Below are 17,839 nucleotides of genomic sequence, written 5' to 3' on the forward strand. Positions count from 1 at the left end.
ATCATTGATTTGTTTCTTTATGTTACATTCAATTATGGAAATTGTTAAGTCAGATACATAAAGCTTCCAGTCAGAGATTAACATAGACATAGGCTGCTATGGAAAGACATGTCTGCTATGTGAATTTTAAACTAAAAGGTAACCTTTTATTGAACAATCTTTGCTAACCCTTGTACACAGAGGACAACCCACAAGACCTGCCCTTCTGACCCAGATGTCTACCCATCACAATTTGGCCCTAGTCAGAGTCGTACAGATCCTTAAAGTCGCCCATTTTTCCTGGTTCCAACACTTCAACTTCAAGAACTGACTGATCTCATCCCGCTTAATATACTCTCCCCCTAGAGACCCAGACATGCTCAACTCTCAGAAAAAGATCTCTACACTGCTGCTACACTCACAGAGATCCAATCCTTCATCTACTTGCCGTGTTTATAAATTGACCCGAGGAAGGCACAGGTGTGCCCCAAAACACGTTGACCCCTTTTATGTTGAAAATACCGAAGTAAACCATCCAATCCTATAGTCTCTGTGATAACTGTACATAAGACAAACTACAGCAGCGCCTCCATCAAGGACCTTTTTTTCTACCCCAACTTGCTATTTCATCCACTACATGCCAGCAAGTGGATAGGGTCAGGAGAGCAGCAGCTACTCAACACACGCATCTCCAGCTAGGATCATGTCTGCCTCGGATGAGTGAGGCGTGTAGTGGCGGCCATGCGCTTCTCTAGCTAGCTGGATCAATAACTTCAATGTACAGAAAGTTATGGCACGGGGGGAGGGGGTGGTGGTGCTGCTGGCTGAGCGAGTGCTTCATGCTGGTTGTTTAACTTTCTTGCAGCGGGCAAAGCGGCACCCCCCATCAACAAGGCGCTTTAGGCGGCTGCCTATTTTGCCTATAAGCAGAGCTGGCCCTGCATGTTATTCAATTCACCTGTCAGTAGTTATAATGTTATGGGTGATCGGTGTATATTCAATGTTATATATCATGCACATAGACCAAGTACTAACCCTCCTTACAAAGACCATAATCCGCCAGCTTGACGTATCCTTCTGAGTCCAGCAGCAGATTATCCAATTTTAAATCTCTGCAAAGGGATCAAAGATCAGTTAAATCTCTGTAATCTTACAATTTCTACTTACACCATTGTTAACTCTTATTCTCTTCACTAGATCACATGAACTCTTCCAAGCACACAACTATATACCGGGTTAAAGTCCTGCAGGAACACATGGGAACGGAGTTCCTGCACTTTTTCCACAGCAGGAACACTGTTCCCATTAGCAGGAGTCTTGCAGGACCAGCTCTTGGGTGGGAATCTTGGGTGAGTTCCCCCACTTTTTTCCCAGGACTTGAGACCCCTGGTTATATATATTTCTATTCATCTTGACCATTGACCATTCACAGTATTGTAAGATGTTCCTACAGGCAGTCACCAAAAAGACAGTCTTGGGAGGAAAAACCTTCTTTATTCAAAAAGCAGTGGACATAGTAAAAAAATGTTTTTATTTAAAAAGCAGTGTACATGGTAAAATGCAGGGGAGCATGGACGCCAGTGGCGTCCGTGCTCCCCTGCATTTACCATGTGCACAGTTTTTTGAATAAAGAAGGTTTTTCCTCCTAAGAAGAATCTGGTGAGTGCCCCCCCCCCTTTTTTTTACCGTATACTTATTCATGAGAATTTAACAATTCTCACTAATATCTAATTCTCTTGTATCATGTTATGAAATTATTAGTCTGGATTTTAGGGCCACCTATAATCCATATCCAGGCTATAGCATAGCACAGTTGGGGCCAAGATATCAAACTATTTATGGCCCGTGTTATGTAGGCTGTACACCCATTGAAGCAGGACAGGCTCCCTTTCAATCCAGGCTAGTGATGTAATGTCTCGGGCGGCAATGCAACCTGGGAAAACCTGAGAAGACAGTCATTTTGTATGCTGTTAAAAATAAACATTGGGGTAAAAATCACAGAGGAATTACGAAACCACCGTCAAACACAGGTGCAGACACTTTATTATGAACTACACTAACTTTACAGCCCCTGTAGCGTAGTCTGAAAATTTCTAAAATACCCCTTTATGTTATAAAGCATAAAGCAAAAACAATATGATTTGCAATTGCTTTCATCAGAAAAGTTTCAGTATTTCATACTGAAAAATCCAGTCAAACAACTGGCCACTAGGGGTCCCCCTGCCTCCTGGGACACATACCAATGCTGCAGTGTCCAATGGTCATGGACACCATGAGTGATTGACAGGGCTGCAGGCAGGTTCAGGGCCCTCTTTGAGTCCGAGCAGAGTGAGGGAGGGGGAGGAGTCATCACAGTGAGAAGAAGAGAGGGACACGCCCAATGCTTCTGCATGGACAGAAACCTCACTGAGCAAATGATGGTAAGATATTTCTGAGAGAAATATAGGTCGTAGACACATACAAATTAGATGTACATGATCAGGATGAGGTACTGAGCAACATATTACAGTTTTTTTTGGAGGGGGGGGATCTGACAGGTACACTTTAAGGACAATATAGCAAAAATATCCTCATTGGTCTAATCTTTTCTATTTGAGGATGGCATTAGGTTGAAGTATAGATGGAATTACTTATGATGCCTAGTGTGATGTCATGTCTTTTTTATCCTCTACCACCATATATAAACATTCATCCTTGTAAGCCCTGTTACGATCCATCACATCATCCCAATATTCACAAGCCCAACACCAGTTACATCGATTGTCTTATAGTCCTTGCCACCACCTATGGCAATATCTTCTCACCTGTACACAATGTTCTTACTGTGCAGAAACTGAAGCCCAAGAAGGACACATGCTGCATAAAACCTGTAATAGGAAATGTGCATGGGTTAATAGGTTAATATATATGTTCATTCAGTACTACATACAAATTATTTTTATGTGAATCAAAGTAAGATATATGGAATTATTTATTTTTAGATGTTCTTCGCGGAGGTCACATGATTCAGTTCCTCTCCTGATGCAGAAATGGGAAATCTGGACACACTATATGGGTGACACCAGAACTTTCTCTATAGCTCATCCATCTGTCACACATATATACTCACATTGCTCGCTGCTGACTGAACACCTCTGTGTGTATATGAGTCATTAGGTCTCCTCCAGCCATAAAGTCCATGACAAAGCAGACATGATCCCGGGTCTGGAAGCATCCCAGAAGACTGAGCAAGAACGGGTGTGAGGCTCCACTTACTGCTACGAACACCCGTTTTTCACACATGAGACTGAAGAAAAGTAGAGAGAAAGTAGTATTGAAAAACCGGTTATGACTGCATCGTTACCACCCTATTAAAAACCAAAACTGGAATATTTAACCTGTCCTCAGTAAAATTCACTGCTCCCATCATGATAAACCTCCCCCTGCCTTTATTTTTATTATTTTTTCGTTTTCTACCTTGATATTGCTCTGTATTTTATGCTCAGCCTCAGGTTCAGATTCACAGACTGGGAAGGGGTGTTCCCCAGCAGGCGTGACATCATCTGAAGCCATACAGGGGAGAACTTCCTCCCTCACTCTGCTAAACACAGCCCAGAGAAGTTCAGTGTGAGATGAGCTATTATTGGCTAAGGCTGCACACACACACACACACACACACCCTCAGCACTCCAGACTGCATTTCCTGATTTTGGACTTCTGTCAGGCCAGCAGGAGTCCAAAGTCTTTGCAAGAGATGGGGGAAATGTGCTCTGGACATATAGGGAGACACCTAGTGGCAGCTTTTTTAAACACAAATAAAAGATAGAAAACTATTTTTTTTTTTTTAAACAAAGAAAATGAAAAAGATTTTTTATTTATCATAAGGAGTGCAATATAAAAAATTTGTTTTAATGAGAGTGCCCATTTAAGCCTGACCCTGAAACGCACCCAAAATTACAACAAACTCCCCCAAAATACCCCATTTAGCTAGTGTTTCCTGCCCCTTTTGTGACCCAGTTTGTGGGCTTGTTTTGTCAAAATTGAGACCGAAAAGTATATAACTGATGAAGTTGTAAGTAAATTCTGCAAATTACAAATACAGGCATTAATAATAGGTCTAAAGTGCAAACAAACCTTTCAACCTCATCCCTGGCAATGATATCTCCTTTCTTTAGAGCTTTGATTGCAAATAAATCTTCAGTCTCCTTGTACTCAGACAACAGGACCTGAATATAAGAAAGGCAATAAAACTATAAGACAAAAAACATAAGATATAAAAAAAAAACATCTTCATATGGCCTATTAGGGAATTCTAGAGGGGCTCCCTGTTCAGGATCTTCAACTCTTGGTCTGAGGGGAGGGCAATTACAAAGAGTCATTTTGGAGCTTCTTTCCTGTATTGCAACTCATTGATTTGAATATCCACTGTGTAATGCTTAATTTCCCCTCTCGTGGCGCTGTAGGGATACTGTACACTTGCTATGTGGTTCAACATAGATTACAGCTGATTGCTATTGATCCCTGCAGAGGAGTAATTTAACATTGTTAAGTAGAGATTGCCCAAAGTGGAGAACACCTTTAACCAAACCAGTCTTTCTTCTACTTTCCAAACATTGTGAGACACAAAACATTTGCGTTTCTATCAATTGAATAACATATGAAATCGTCTTTTCTCCAAACTAAATAACCCCAAGTGATAACCTGTCTTGGTCCTGTAATCCTCCCATACCACCAATTATCGCCCTCCTCTGCAGCCTCTCCAGTTCAGCCATGTGCCCCATATACACAGGCACCCAAAACTGGACACAATACTCCACGTACGGTCTGACTAATGGTTTATACAGAGGCAAAATGATGTCCCTGTCAGGAGCCTCTATGTCTTTTTTGATACATCCTATGACTTTATTAGCTTTGGCAGCCCCTGCCTGGCACTGATCACTAAAGTAGAGTTTACTGTCCTCCAGTACCCCAAATCTTTTACGGTAGAAGTTTTCTCTAATGTCTTATTATTCAGCACATAATTGTACATTTTATTTTTATGGCTCAAGTGTGTAACCTTACATTTCTCCACATTAAATTTAATTTGCCATGTCTGTGCCCAAGGCCTCCAGCTTCCCCAGATCCCTCTGTAATATTATGTTATCCCCTTCTGTGGTGATCCCCTTACCCAGTTAACTTTAGAGTCAGGTCTAAATTATAAGTGACTTTTCTAAACTCCCAGAATCTAAAGTCACTGAATTCCAAGTCACTCACTTTGAAATCGCGCATACACACCAAGCGCTCGCACAACTCGCTATCTAGGTTGCTTTTAAAGCAGTCTCATACTCAGGCGAAATGCAGCAAAATGCAGATGCTGCTGTTCACTGCTCCTCCACGCAAAGGTAAATATGTAACAAATAGAATGAGTATATTGAAACCCAAAACGCTGACCCTTCTTTTCCCCAGGCCATTCCTCTGGCAGCATTTTATCTACAATGGAAACAGAATCAGGCATATCAATGTCCAAGTGCCCAATCCTCTCTCTTAAAATCTGCTATCAGGGAAGAGTCTGGAGGTCCCCATGCACAATAGACAGAATGACGATCATGTCAAAACTGACTGATTTTGACTTTCATCTAATGTGTATGATACCCTAACTACCTCAACAGACTTAAATCCAAAAAAGCAGGGAAGCGGCACTCCAAAATGGGCATGAAAAAAGTGATTTATGCACCCATCCATGTGACAGACAGCTACATTTCGGTCTCTCAATGAGACATTTCTCATGCCTCACCAAGAGACCGAAACAAAGCTGTCTGTCACGTGGGTGAATAAATCACTTTTTTTCATGCCTATCTTCGAGTGCCGCTTGCCTGCCTGAGTTGCCGAGCACCCTATTGGACCCTTTTCCTATTTTTACCTCTACGGACTAATGTTCAGCCAATATATGCCACTCACCTTTCCAAAGTGTCCTCTACCCAAGACAGCCAAAAGTCTGAAGTCTTCTAAAGAGAGATGTGAGACGCTCTGCGTTCTGTAAAAGCAGAACATTCATGTAACAGCTTCAAAAAGTATTAACCCCCGCCCCCCTTTACTTTTCCAACTATAATTGTGTAACAATAGGAAAAAGTCCATAAGAGTAAATACTTTTTTTTTTTTATAGATGCACAAACAAATTTACTTCTCAGACAGCAAATGCAAGATCTGTAATAGCAAAGGAAATATTAATCTAATGAATAATTTAGGCAAGGAGTGACTACTTGATGGAACGGTTTTGGCAGGAGATATGAATTTGTGCAGCATATCCCCGTATAAGCGGTCCCAAGACTTTACATTTCTTCATATAAAATGGCACTGATGGGGCGATGAAGATTTATTGGTGATTATTGTTACTGGATGAGCCTTCACTTTTGCTTTTATCTCTATATAAGAGGAAGTTGGGATGGGCTCAGGTACCAGTTATGAGGTTTCCATAGAGGAAATATCAGCGAATGGTCGCCCTGGGGACGTCTGCTCTAGCAGACTGAAAGGCATTGTTCTTATTGGAATGTTTGGGAATTAGAAAATGTCATTAAATAGTAATGAAAGTCATTGGGAGGAGGTATGTTACGTAACTGTGAATTTGTGTGATATGTCGGAAATTAAGTGATAGATCTTCTCATTTTGGCGACAAATGCGTTCTGTGGAGGCAGCTCCAGTGGCTGATATGGGGCCCATACTGAATTATACAAAACATTGTGGGACTTTAGGGTGCTTTATATGCATAAAAAAATCTTGTACAGAGTCCAGGACAGATGAAGAAAGGGGCTTACGATATAACCACAATGCCTCTTTCCAGGGACGTGCATACTTTGACAAGAAAGGGGGCTTGATCCCCTGCCCTTTTGACACTGGGGCATCATTATGTGGATATAAGTGTGTAATGTCCGTTTATTTGTTTTTGTATTTTTCTGTTTAGGTGTGTATTCACACACTAGCATGTTCGGAGCAGTTTTCTATTTTCCCTGTATAGGGAATGGTTAATGCTCTGAACGAATGAGAACTCAGGTGTGTCTGGAAATCTCCAGCTCTGTCTAGCTTCTGGTCTGGTGATTGACATCCTGTCATCTGTTCCTGCTTCCGCTCCTGTGGAGCCACAAGTTGGTCTTCCTGACCGATTTTCGGGTAACCGCAAATACTTCTCCGGAGTTGTCCTCAGTGGACCCCATATTTGCAGTTACCCGAATATTGGTCAGGAAGACTAACTTCTGGCTCCACAGGAGCGGAAGCAGGAACAGAGCCAGCCCAGAAGCTAGACAGAGCTGGAGATTTCTAGACACACCAGAGTTCTCATTCGTTCAGAGCATTAACCATTCCCTATCCAGGGAAAATAGAAAACTGCTCCGAACATGCTAGTGTGTGAATACATGCCAAAACAGAAAAATACAAAAACAAATAAACGGACATTACAGAGTGCCTCTTTTTTTTTTTTCACGTCAGGACCTGCCCCACAAAATGTCTGTGCACCTCCCTACCTCTTTCCACTTATGTCATGGCTGTGCGTTCTATAATAAGCACGGCGCTGTAATGTACTTTGACGGTGCATGCATGGTAGAACTGTATGTGCTTTCAAAAATGCATTACATTGCTGTGCTTATTACAGGACGAGCGGCGGTGATGTGAAGACAGTAGTGGCCGTACATTGGGCACCTCCTCTCCGGCTGTCCTGGACTAGTTACAAGACTTTTTTTTTTTTATGGATATAAATCATCCCAAAGTCCCGCTAAAGGTATGACTGGATTATACCATTATGTGAAGCCCTACTGCAATGTTAGTGCTATGTGACAGAAGAACTTTAAGAGCTAAACCCTCCCAGCATTCCTTGCTTGTTCAGTGTCTGCAAAGAGCTTGCCCAGATTATTAGCATTCTGAAAAGTGCCACCTTTTATACCAGTCGCTGTACTATAATCTGATGCAGGAAAAACTAACACCAGATAAAATGGGATCAGGTCACTCATCAATAGGCCATGGTCAGAGCTTTCTGCACAATGGCTGCTGCACAGGTCACAGAACTTTTCTAGAAAACTCTCCCATAGTACTCAAATGGTCCCATCTAGTCTATTGCTTCCTATCTCCATGAGGCTGCGGTAAAGCATATTATTAATATAGTAAAAAGCAGCCCAGGCAAAACTACAACTCGTAGCATGCCCGGACAACCTTTGGCTGTCCGGGCATGCTAGGAGTTATAGTTTTGCAACAATTGGAGGCACTCTGGTTGGGAAATATTGCTCTAGACAACGGGAGTGCCTTGGGGGAAAAGGGTAACTTCAGGGTAAGATTTTATGTATATATCAAGACTGTGTGTACTGACCGCCTCTGGCTCTCCCGCCTTGTTGGTGGACTCTTGAGTACTGGAGCATCCACCTGTGAAGAAGACATTGTGAATACATGGCACCTCTCATAGTGTTATACCTATGGGGATGAAGGGTTCTCCCCTCTCATTATGTAATTAAAAAAATATAAAAATTTGCACCTTAAAAATAAAAATGTTGTGTTTCGAATACTCTCATTTAAAGAGTTCTGCTTGCTGTTGTGAATTGAAAGAACAAAAAAAAAAGGGTATAAGGGTAAAAGGGGAGTGCACTTAATACTTAACTTTTATTATATTGCACTAAAATAACACTGCAAAGTGAAGCCAGCAATAAACAATACAATGTGGTTCAATTCATGGTCTTTTATAGTATATTATTAGTATGTATGTGATGTCCCAGTACGGGATATGCTCCTACAGTCCTGTCTGGTTGAGTCCCTGTACGTCCTCAGGGCTGCAGTGTTCCACCATAATGTGTATAAATTATATATTAAGTGCAAAGGACCTTTGATATGGTCACATGATTGTTGGTCACATGATAAGGGTTCTCACAAGTTCAAGTCATATGTTTTGTTACCCAGAGAGCACCAGGTGACCCACAGTTGGCCTATGGGCTCCTTGCTCAGCCCCCCCTTTATAAGAGGGGGAGGTACTACAATCTTTCTCTTGTGTTTCACTTTCTGCTGAGGTCAAGTGTCCAGTACATCTGGAGGCCTCAAGCCTAAATTGAATCCACAGATCAGTAAGTCAAGTCATCTTTGTCTGCTGTCACTATGTTCAGTCAACTCAAGTCAGTTATAGTCAGTGTGGCTGTGCTAAAGTCTGTCAAGTCACTGCAATTCCCAGCAAGCTGCGAGCTCCCTCGTGTTACTGGTCACCTCTCTGGGAACCTTACTATCCTGTAAAGACTGATATACCTGTTCAGCTTCAGTGAATTACCGTTAACCTTAACCTGGCCTTGGACTATTATTTACCCCTGCCTAATCTAGGAGTAATGGGATTACCTTTGGGTGGTGACATAGGCAAACCATCCCCTGGCGTCACGAACACTAAGAGGTTAACACCATCTACCCCTGGGCAACACCATCTGCCCCTACACCTCACATCGCACCCTGAGGCTCACCACATGTACTTATGCACATTCACAAAGAGCTCTAACCCAACGCATTTCTATTGCATATGGCAACGTCCTCAGGGGATAAACCACACAAGAGGTATATATGAAATAGTAATGTTCAACTCACCTCCCATATGGTAGTGTGCGGACCTGCACCAAGCAAGGTGCTAATAAGCACAAGAAAGAAAGGATGATCCAGCACTTGAACAAAAACTTGCAGCTTTACTTGGTTCCATATCAAATAGACTTTACACAGTAAAAACAAACACTCCACTGTCATACGCGTTTCAAGCGCATGCGCGCTCTTCATCGGTGACGTCATGGATCTCTCAAGTAGAAGCTTATATCCGCATTTTCACAGGTGAGGGAGAATTTGGTTAATTTGCAAATACCCTCCCTGTGAGCTATCTTACCTTGAGAGACAGCCATGATTACAAGGGTAGTGGTGTTCATTTAAAAAGACATTGTATAAGATCAAAAAAATCTTAAAAACACTCAACGTTCACTTTAAGCATTTATTGGGTGTAAAAATAATTACTGGATTATGCACAATCTCGAAAATATAGCAACAAATGAAAAATAGAAAGGGTGCTCAATAATGAAAAAGGTGGTTCTCTCCTGATATCAGCCAATTTTCTTCTTATACAGCCTTTTCTGACACTGACTTTAAGATGTTCAATTGCATATATCCTAAAGCCTGACACATTGCCATTGTGAACCATTTGGAAATGCTGAGATGCAGCAGATTTCTTTAGAGAACTCATTGTTCCTGTGTCATTGATGTGCTCTAAAGCACGTACTTTCAATTTCTGCGTAGTGTACCCACGAATATTAATTTACAGTGGGTGCACGCAATAATGTATATCACATTATTATGAAGGAAGTAACTCCCGAGGGGAGAGAACCAGCACTTCAGATTCCAGTCAGGACATAGTAAAAAATGCAAGCTTTATTTTCATCTTCTTAAAATCATTACAAAAAGGGGTAGAAAAAAATAATAATAAAATAGCATGGAAACACCGACGCGTTTCGGGAGGACCTTTTATCAAGGCATACAAAACAGTAATGAAACCCTTAATAAACAGACATACAATGTAAAGAGAACTCCCCCTTTCCATTAAGGAAGTTAAACAGCAGCTGGTCCAAAACTCTGAGCGGAGGGAAATTAACCCTTTGTAATATGGGGTGTCACAAACCAGGTATATATGCAAATATACAAAGATACAAAAATACACCAATGCATAATGAAAATGTTAATGTGCATAATAAGTATAAGATGTAAACTGCAGTATAAATCTCACAGTAATGTAATGGCAAGATAAAGATATACACATACATACACTCCATATATATGTAAAATATAATGTTGATGTGTACCAATGAATATATATTTAAACCTACAGTATATGTCATGACAATTCTATGAGATAATGAGTATGTGATCAGAAATATAGAAGATATCAACTAATAGTGTAGCATAATATCTCATCTATTGTTTAGGCCTGCAGGAAATCGCATACCCAGTTTAATAATCCAGTAGGCTTCACGCGCTAGGTGTCTCTTCCTCCACTCTCCACCCCGTGGGGGGTGCGTTACTCTTTCTATGGGAACTATGCAGAGTGAAATAGTGCTGCCCTCATGCGCGTCTCTAAAATGTCTAGACGCACCAGTCTGAACGCTGTTTAAGACTCGGGGACCTGCCACATGTTCAGAGATGGGGTCTTGAGCTTGCGTGTAGTCGATCCAACATACTGGACCCTACACTCACTGCAATGCATGGAATAGACTACATGATCTGATTTGCAGGACAAATAGGTAGAAATGGGAAATTTACATTTGTTAGTGAACAATTCTACTTCATGTTTTTTTTTTATGAACTTGCAGGAAGGACATCTGCTTCTGCCACAAAATATACTTCCTCTATAAGGTAACCATGTTGTTTTGTTCGGGGAGGGATTACGGATGAAATAGCTGGGAGATACATAATTTCCTATTGCAGCATTTTTACGTGCTACGTATCTGCACCCTTCAGACAAAATAGTGTTTAAAGTATGGTCTTGCTGTACAATTGGAAGATTCTTTTTTACAATATTTTTTACTTGTTTATATTGTTGTGAAAAAACTGTGGAAAAAACTACCGTGGATTTTTTTTGTCCCACTGTACAAAAAATCAGCTCTATTTTTATTGCTATCTTCTCGGCATGGTCAATGAGGCCTGGGGAATATTAATTCTAATACTAATAATCACCTCCCATTCCTGTTTGTAAAAGGACTCCTTAGAGCATGATCTCCTTGCTCTGACAAATTTGCTTATTGGTAAATTGTGTATTGTATGCTTCTCGTGTCTGCTCTTTGCATACAATAGGGAATTGCCAGAGCAAGGTTTCCTATATATTTCATGTGAACTGTGCCTGAGTCAGAAAGAAAGAAAAAACATCCAAAAAAATAATTTCATTGGGATGGAAATTACACATAAAAATTAAATTATCCACAATGTTATTGAGGTACTATACAAAAGAAGAGATGATCACATGGTCCCCGTCACACCGCAAGGACATCATCAATATAGTGTCCGTACCACGCGATGTGGCGGAGAAAGGGATTAGCTGTAGTGTGTATAGACACGTAACGTCACTGGAAATCCACATTATGTCAGACTGCCACTTGAAATCCTGAAAGGACACCACAAGATCTTTGGTGTCTTGCATGTACCCAGGGACTCTGATGACTAAAGGTTATAGGAGACTATCCAACCACATAGAAAACTTCTCATTAAAGGAATACTATGGCGCTTTTTTTTTTTAATTAACCCTCCGTGCCCAGGCTGCAAAATTAAACAAAACAAACTTTAACTCACCTGCCCACGTTCCCCGTTGCTCAGATGTCGGTGTCCCATTCCCCGGTCCCTGTCCTCTTCCACTTCCTGCGGGTCGGTGAGTCACGCTGCTCTCAGCATATCACCAGCCGCAGCGGGACATTGCTGCGGCCGGTGATACGCTGAGAGCAGAATGACTCATCGACCCGCAGGAAGCGGAAGAAGACAGGGACCGGAGAACGGGACACCAAACATCTGAGCAACGGGGAACGTGGGCAGGTGAGTTAAAGTTCGTTTTGTTTCATTTTGCAGCCCGGGCACGGAGGGTTAATAAAAAAAAGCACCATAGTATTCCTTTCACTGAGCCAATGCCCGAACCTATAGGGCAGAGGGGGGGGGGGGGGGGGGGGGGGGGAATGTTCTTATGTGTTTTAGGGAAATAATGAAAAATGGGGCAAACGGGTTCTGAAACAAAAAGTTACAAAAAGTGACTCTTCCTTTTTGCGTGAAAAATACCCAAAACCTGACCTTCAAAATATGTTTCAATCTATTTTGTATATCTATGGTGGGAACAGAATTTAATTTGCGATATTATGCTACACTATTAGTTGATATCCTGCATATTTCTGATCACATACTCATTGGGCCTCATTTACTAAGAGTTTGGGGTTTTTACTAGTGTGAAAAGTTTTTTCAGACTTGTAGGATTCCTCTCTATTTACTATTGGGAAAAGTCGGGAACATTTTCTGACCAGCTTTTTCTAGGTCGATATTTCCAGCCATTTATCCACAGGATTTTCTGTGAATTCAATAGTAAATCGGTCGGGTTGCGAAACCACGCCCCTTTCCGGGCTGACCACTCCCCCTGCAACAGACCACGCCCCAATTTCGGCTTTTCACAGTGCAATGTCGGATTTGTCGGATTTTCCAGGTGCAGACTGGCGCAGACATGTCTCAGACACTCTGTGCCAAAATAACCAGACAAAAACTGGTTGATTTCAGCTTAGTAAATGAGGCCCAATGTCTCACAGAATTGTCATGACATATACTATAAGTTTAAAGGGGTTGTGCGCTGCCCTGTAGTTCGGAGCTCCGGTCAAAGCGTCCGGAAGTTCATTACTCCGAACGCTGTGTGCGGGCTTCCGTGTTCGTGGCCGCCGGGCGGGACGTCACGCCCGGCCCCTCGCCCGCACCCTCGTGACGTCTCGCCCGCCCCCTCGTGATGTCACGCTTGCCCCCCTCTACCAAAGTCTATGGGAAGGGGGCGTGACAGTGGTCGCGCCCCCTTCCCATAGACTTTCGTTGAGGGGGCGGGCGTGACATCACGAGGGGCCGGGCGTGACGTCACGCCCGGCGGCTGCGAACACGGAAGCCCGCACACAGCGTTCGGAGTAATGAACTTCCGGACGCTGTGAGCGGAGCTCCGAACTGCAGGGCAGCACTATTTCACTCTGCGTAGATCCCATAGAAATAGCAATGTGCCCCCTACGGGGTGGAGAGTGGAGGAAGAAACACCTAGCGCGTGAAGCCTACTGGATTATTAAACTGGGTATGTGATTTCCTGCAGGCCTAAACAATAGATGAGATATTATGCTACACTATTAGTTGATATCTTCTATATTTCTGATCACATACTCATTATCTCATAGAATTGTCATGACATATACTGTAGGTTTAAATATATATTCATTGGTACACATCAACATTATATTTTACATATATATGGAGTGTATGCATGTGTATATCTTTATCTTGCCATTACATTACTGTGAGATTTATACTGCAGTTTACATCGTATACTTATTATGCACATTAACATTTTCATTATGTATTGGTGTATTTTTGTATCTTTGTATATTTGCATATATACCTGGTTTGTGACACCACATATTACAAAGGGTTAATTTCCCTCTGCTCAGAGTTTTGGACCAGCTGCTGTTTAACTTCCTTAATGGAAAGGGGGAGTTCTCTTTACATTGTATGTCTATTTATGAAGGTTTTCATTACTGTTTTGTATGCCTTGATAAAGGGTCCTCCCGAAACGCGTCAGTGTTTCCATGCTATTTTATTCTTTTTTCTACCCCTTTTTGTAATGATTTTAAGAAGATGAAAATAAAGCTTGCATTTTTTACTATATCCTGACTGGAATCTGAAGTGCTGGTTCCCTCCCCTCGGGAGTTACTTCCTTCATAATAATGTGATATATGCAATTGAACATCTTAAAGTCAGTGTCGGAAAAGGCTGTATAAGAAGAAAATTGGCTGATAGAGAAGCCTATTGGCAGTTCACCCTGGGTACTCGTGCGTCTTTTGGCATGAATATCAGGAGAGAACTGATTTTTCATTATTGAGCACCCTTTCTATTTTTCATTTGTTGCTATATTTTCGAGATTATTTGATCTTATACAATGTAATTATTTAATCTTATACGTCTTTTTAAATGAACACCACTACCCATGTAATCATGGCTGTCTCTCAAGGAAAGATAGCTCACAGGGAGGGTATATGAAAATTAACCAAATTATCCCAATCCAATTATTCGGATATAAACTTCTACCTGAGAGCTCCATGATGTCACAGATGAAGAGCGCGCATGCACTTGAAACACGTATGACAGTGGAGTGATCGTTTTTACTGTGTGAAGTCTATTTGATACAGAACCAAGTTTTTGTTCAAGTGCTGGATCATCCTTTCTTTCTTGATAAACCACACAAGGTATGAACAACTAAAATTGGAAGAATAAATCCAATGGAAATTAGTATGTTAGACATCAGCTCTATTTAGTCGAAAGACTATGACTGTCTCATTCACCTGAACCTGCCCTTGCAGAAATCCACACGTTTGCCGCCAAAACAACCTCAGATGAATAGGACTGATTTTCGGTCACAGAAATTTCTGCCCAAATCTATGAGTACACCTAAAAAATTTTACTGAGAAGACTTAGCCCAGGTTCACACTACAGAAGTGCGGCGCTAGGACCGCACGGACATTGCCGCCCCGATAGAAGGTAATGTCTGCAGCGAAGATTCCACCAGAACATTGAGCAGGTTGAATTTTCTGGCAGAATTATTCGATTGGAATTTTCTGATGGAAATTCTGCAGTGTGAATGGGTTAACGAAAAACCTGTTCCCCTGCATGTTACCTTCATGCAGCGGAATTTTCCATAGGAATTTTCGCTGTGGCTAATGTGGCTGCTAAGGAAACGTCCTATGGAGGACTTGAAACACATCCAGCTTATACTATAAGTGCCACACCATCCAGCCTTCACTCCAGAGATTGAATATCTACATTTGCGGCGCATCTAAAACATGCGCAACGCTCCAGCCACGAGCATACGCTACATCGGGCGAATCATCAGTGCTGCTACAGACCGGACCTACCACCATTTGCTGTATCTTCTGAGACTGCCGTGTCTCTAACAGCCAACTACCATCCATACGAAGTCGGGACCACCAGCACCGCATCAGGTACTATGTATATAGCTATGCTGTATTTCTGAAGCGCTGCAGTCCCCCATTTTGCTTGCCCACTAAACCCCACTGCATTATTTGAGATCGCTACATCTCTAGCAGCGGGTCTCCTTTCAGGAAAACTAAAGCCCTTCTTACAATCATATGCATACATTGTAACACCTGCGCATTAACATTGTTTCATTGTTACAAGTCCATTCTTAACATCCCTGCATACTATTGAGACAGCATAATCTCTAGCAGCGGGCTCCCTGCATAAAGAGCCAAAACTATAAATTGGATTACAAATATTCCCAGAGAATGTGATTGACTACAATCAAAACTATTCATTGTGTATCCCTATTAGTGATTACCACGTACTCTATTCCATCTATTTTCACTACTTGGATTACAAAATCTGTCTGACTATCCTATATTAACCCTTTATCAATCCCTAATTATTGGCTGGTTTCTGGACGCTGTGGTCACTTTTATGTATTTATTTAATTATTTTTATATATATTACCTATTTGTTTTTATTAGTTGTAATTGCCGTATTATATTTATATATTGATTGTGATTATATATTGTGTATTTGCTGACCCACAAGGGCCCTGTGAGGTCCGGCCCACACTTTAATCATATATTTTAATTTAAACATATATGATATTCAAATAAATCTATTTTTATCATATATTTATTGACCCTGAGCCTCAATTTCCATTTATAGTCTAATGCATTTTTTGACACCATGGGTATAGGTGTCATTTGAGTTGCTCGGGTCCTAGGTCACTAGTTGGTAAGAGCCTCCCCTATATTTTTATAAAAATATAGAATATATAGGTTGTATTACATAAAGCTACAATTTGTAAAATTTTCTATAAACACATAACACAAATGTTAAATATATGGGTAGTATTACGTAAAGCTACAATTCGTAAATTTTCTAAAAACATTTAACACAAATATAGAATATATAGGTTGTATTACATAAAGCTACAATTACCGTAGTCAAATTTTCCATAAATATATAACACAAATATAGTTTATATGGGTCATATTATGTAAAGCCACAATTATTCCACTTTCCTATATGCACAGCTCCACCTTGAGGTAAATGATTGTATTGCTGTTTTAACTAAGAAAATCATGTAACCTCTAAAATGGGGGCTGCCAAACACAGGGTAATGTGCAGTTGTAAAAATACAAATCCCAGCATATGGCGACAGGTATGATGGGAGCTGTAGTTTCTCAATAGATTAAGAGCCATAAATTAGTGAAATCTGTTGTAGAATGCTGTTCTGACACTTCTTTGTTTTTTGGACTAACTTAGCATAGGTAGTTCCTGAAATAATATATCAATATGTTATACTGGGATATATTAGGAAATTGACTGAACCATGGCAGCATTGTGGCCATTAATGGAAATCTAAATATCCGTTTGATCTCCATGTCAGTAAGACAAATCAGAGGAAAGTATACAGAGAAGTTAAAGGCACTCCACTGGCCAGCATTCGGAACATTTAGTTCCGAACGCTGTGTGCATGCTGCGGGGGTCGACCACGCCCCCTCAAGATGTCACGCCACACCCCCTCAATGCAAGTCTATGGGAGGGGGCGTGGCGGAACACTAAATGTTCCGAATGCTGGCCAGTGGAGTACCCTTTTTAATGGAGTGGGACCCCCTGATTAGTAGAACAAAGGGCCCACAGCAGTGCTCAGCTTAAAGCAATGTTGATAGAGTTACCATTTAAAGTCCTACAGAAGAAAATGGATATGTAGCACAACACTCAAGTACTATAGGACCCTTAGAGGAGAAAAGCGGATAGGGGATAAGTGTCCGATTGTGGGGGTTTGAACGCTGGGCCCCCCTCGATCTCCCGTACAGAGCCCCAGCGGTTCTGCTCCTCTAATCTGTGTGTCGTACCTAGCATAGAAGCTGGTCAAAACATGCCCCCTCCATTCATCCCTATAGGAGCGTTCATCCCATAAAGATGCATTGAGGGGGCGTGTTTCGACCAGCTGGGTGCGACACATCATTAGATGAGAAGAGCCAGGGCCGAGCCAGGGCCCCGTATGGGAGATCAGAGACTAATCCCCTGTACTACGGATATGGGATACGTTTTTTTCGCCGCATATCTTTTTTATAAGTCTAGTAATTGGTGAAGACCC

General features: G+C 41.5%; 1 protein-coding gene across 5 annotated transcripts in view; it reads right to left on the reverse strand.

Annotated features, from left to right (window-relative positions):
- LOC130367848 (serine/threonine-protein kinase N1-like) overlaps positions 1 to 17,839 on the reverse strand; it is a 119,965-nt gene that overhangs the window by 10,786 nt on the left and 91,340 nt on the right. For all 5 annotated transcript variants that reach the window (XM_056570731.1, XM_056570732.1, XM_056570734.1 and 2 more), the window contains 6 exons: positions 8,288 to 8,340; positions 5,896 to 5,971; positions 4,093 to 4,184; positions 3,089 to 3,265; positions 2,784 to 2,846; positions 1,015 to 1,091 (listed from right to left, as the gene is read on the reverse strand). In XM_056570731.1, the coding sequence (XP_056426706.1) occupies positions 1,015 to 1,091; positions 2,784 to 2,846; positions 3,089 to 3,265; positions 4,093 to 4,184; positions 5,896 to 5,971; positions 8,288 to 8,340 (538 nt within the window). The remainder of the gene's footprint in view (positions 1 to 1,014; positions 1,092 to 2,783; positions 2,847 to 3,088; positions 3,266 to 4,092; positions 4,185 to 5,895; positions 5,972 to 8,287; positions 8,341 to 17,839) is intronic.

The sequence above is a fragment of the Hyla sarda genome, chromosome 4 (genome assembly GCF_029499605.1).
Source record: "Hyla sarda isolate aHylSar1 chromosome 4, aHylSar1.hap1, whole genome shotgun sequence".
Lineage (NCBI taxonomy): Eukaryota > Metazoa > Chordata > Amphibia > Anura > Hylidae > Hyla > Hyla sarda.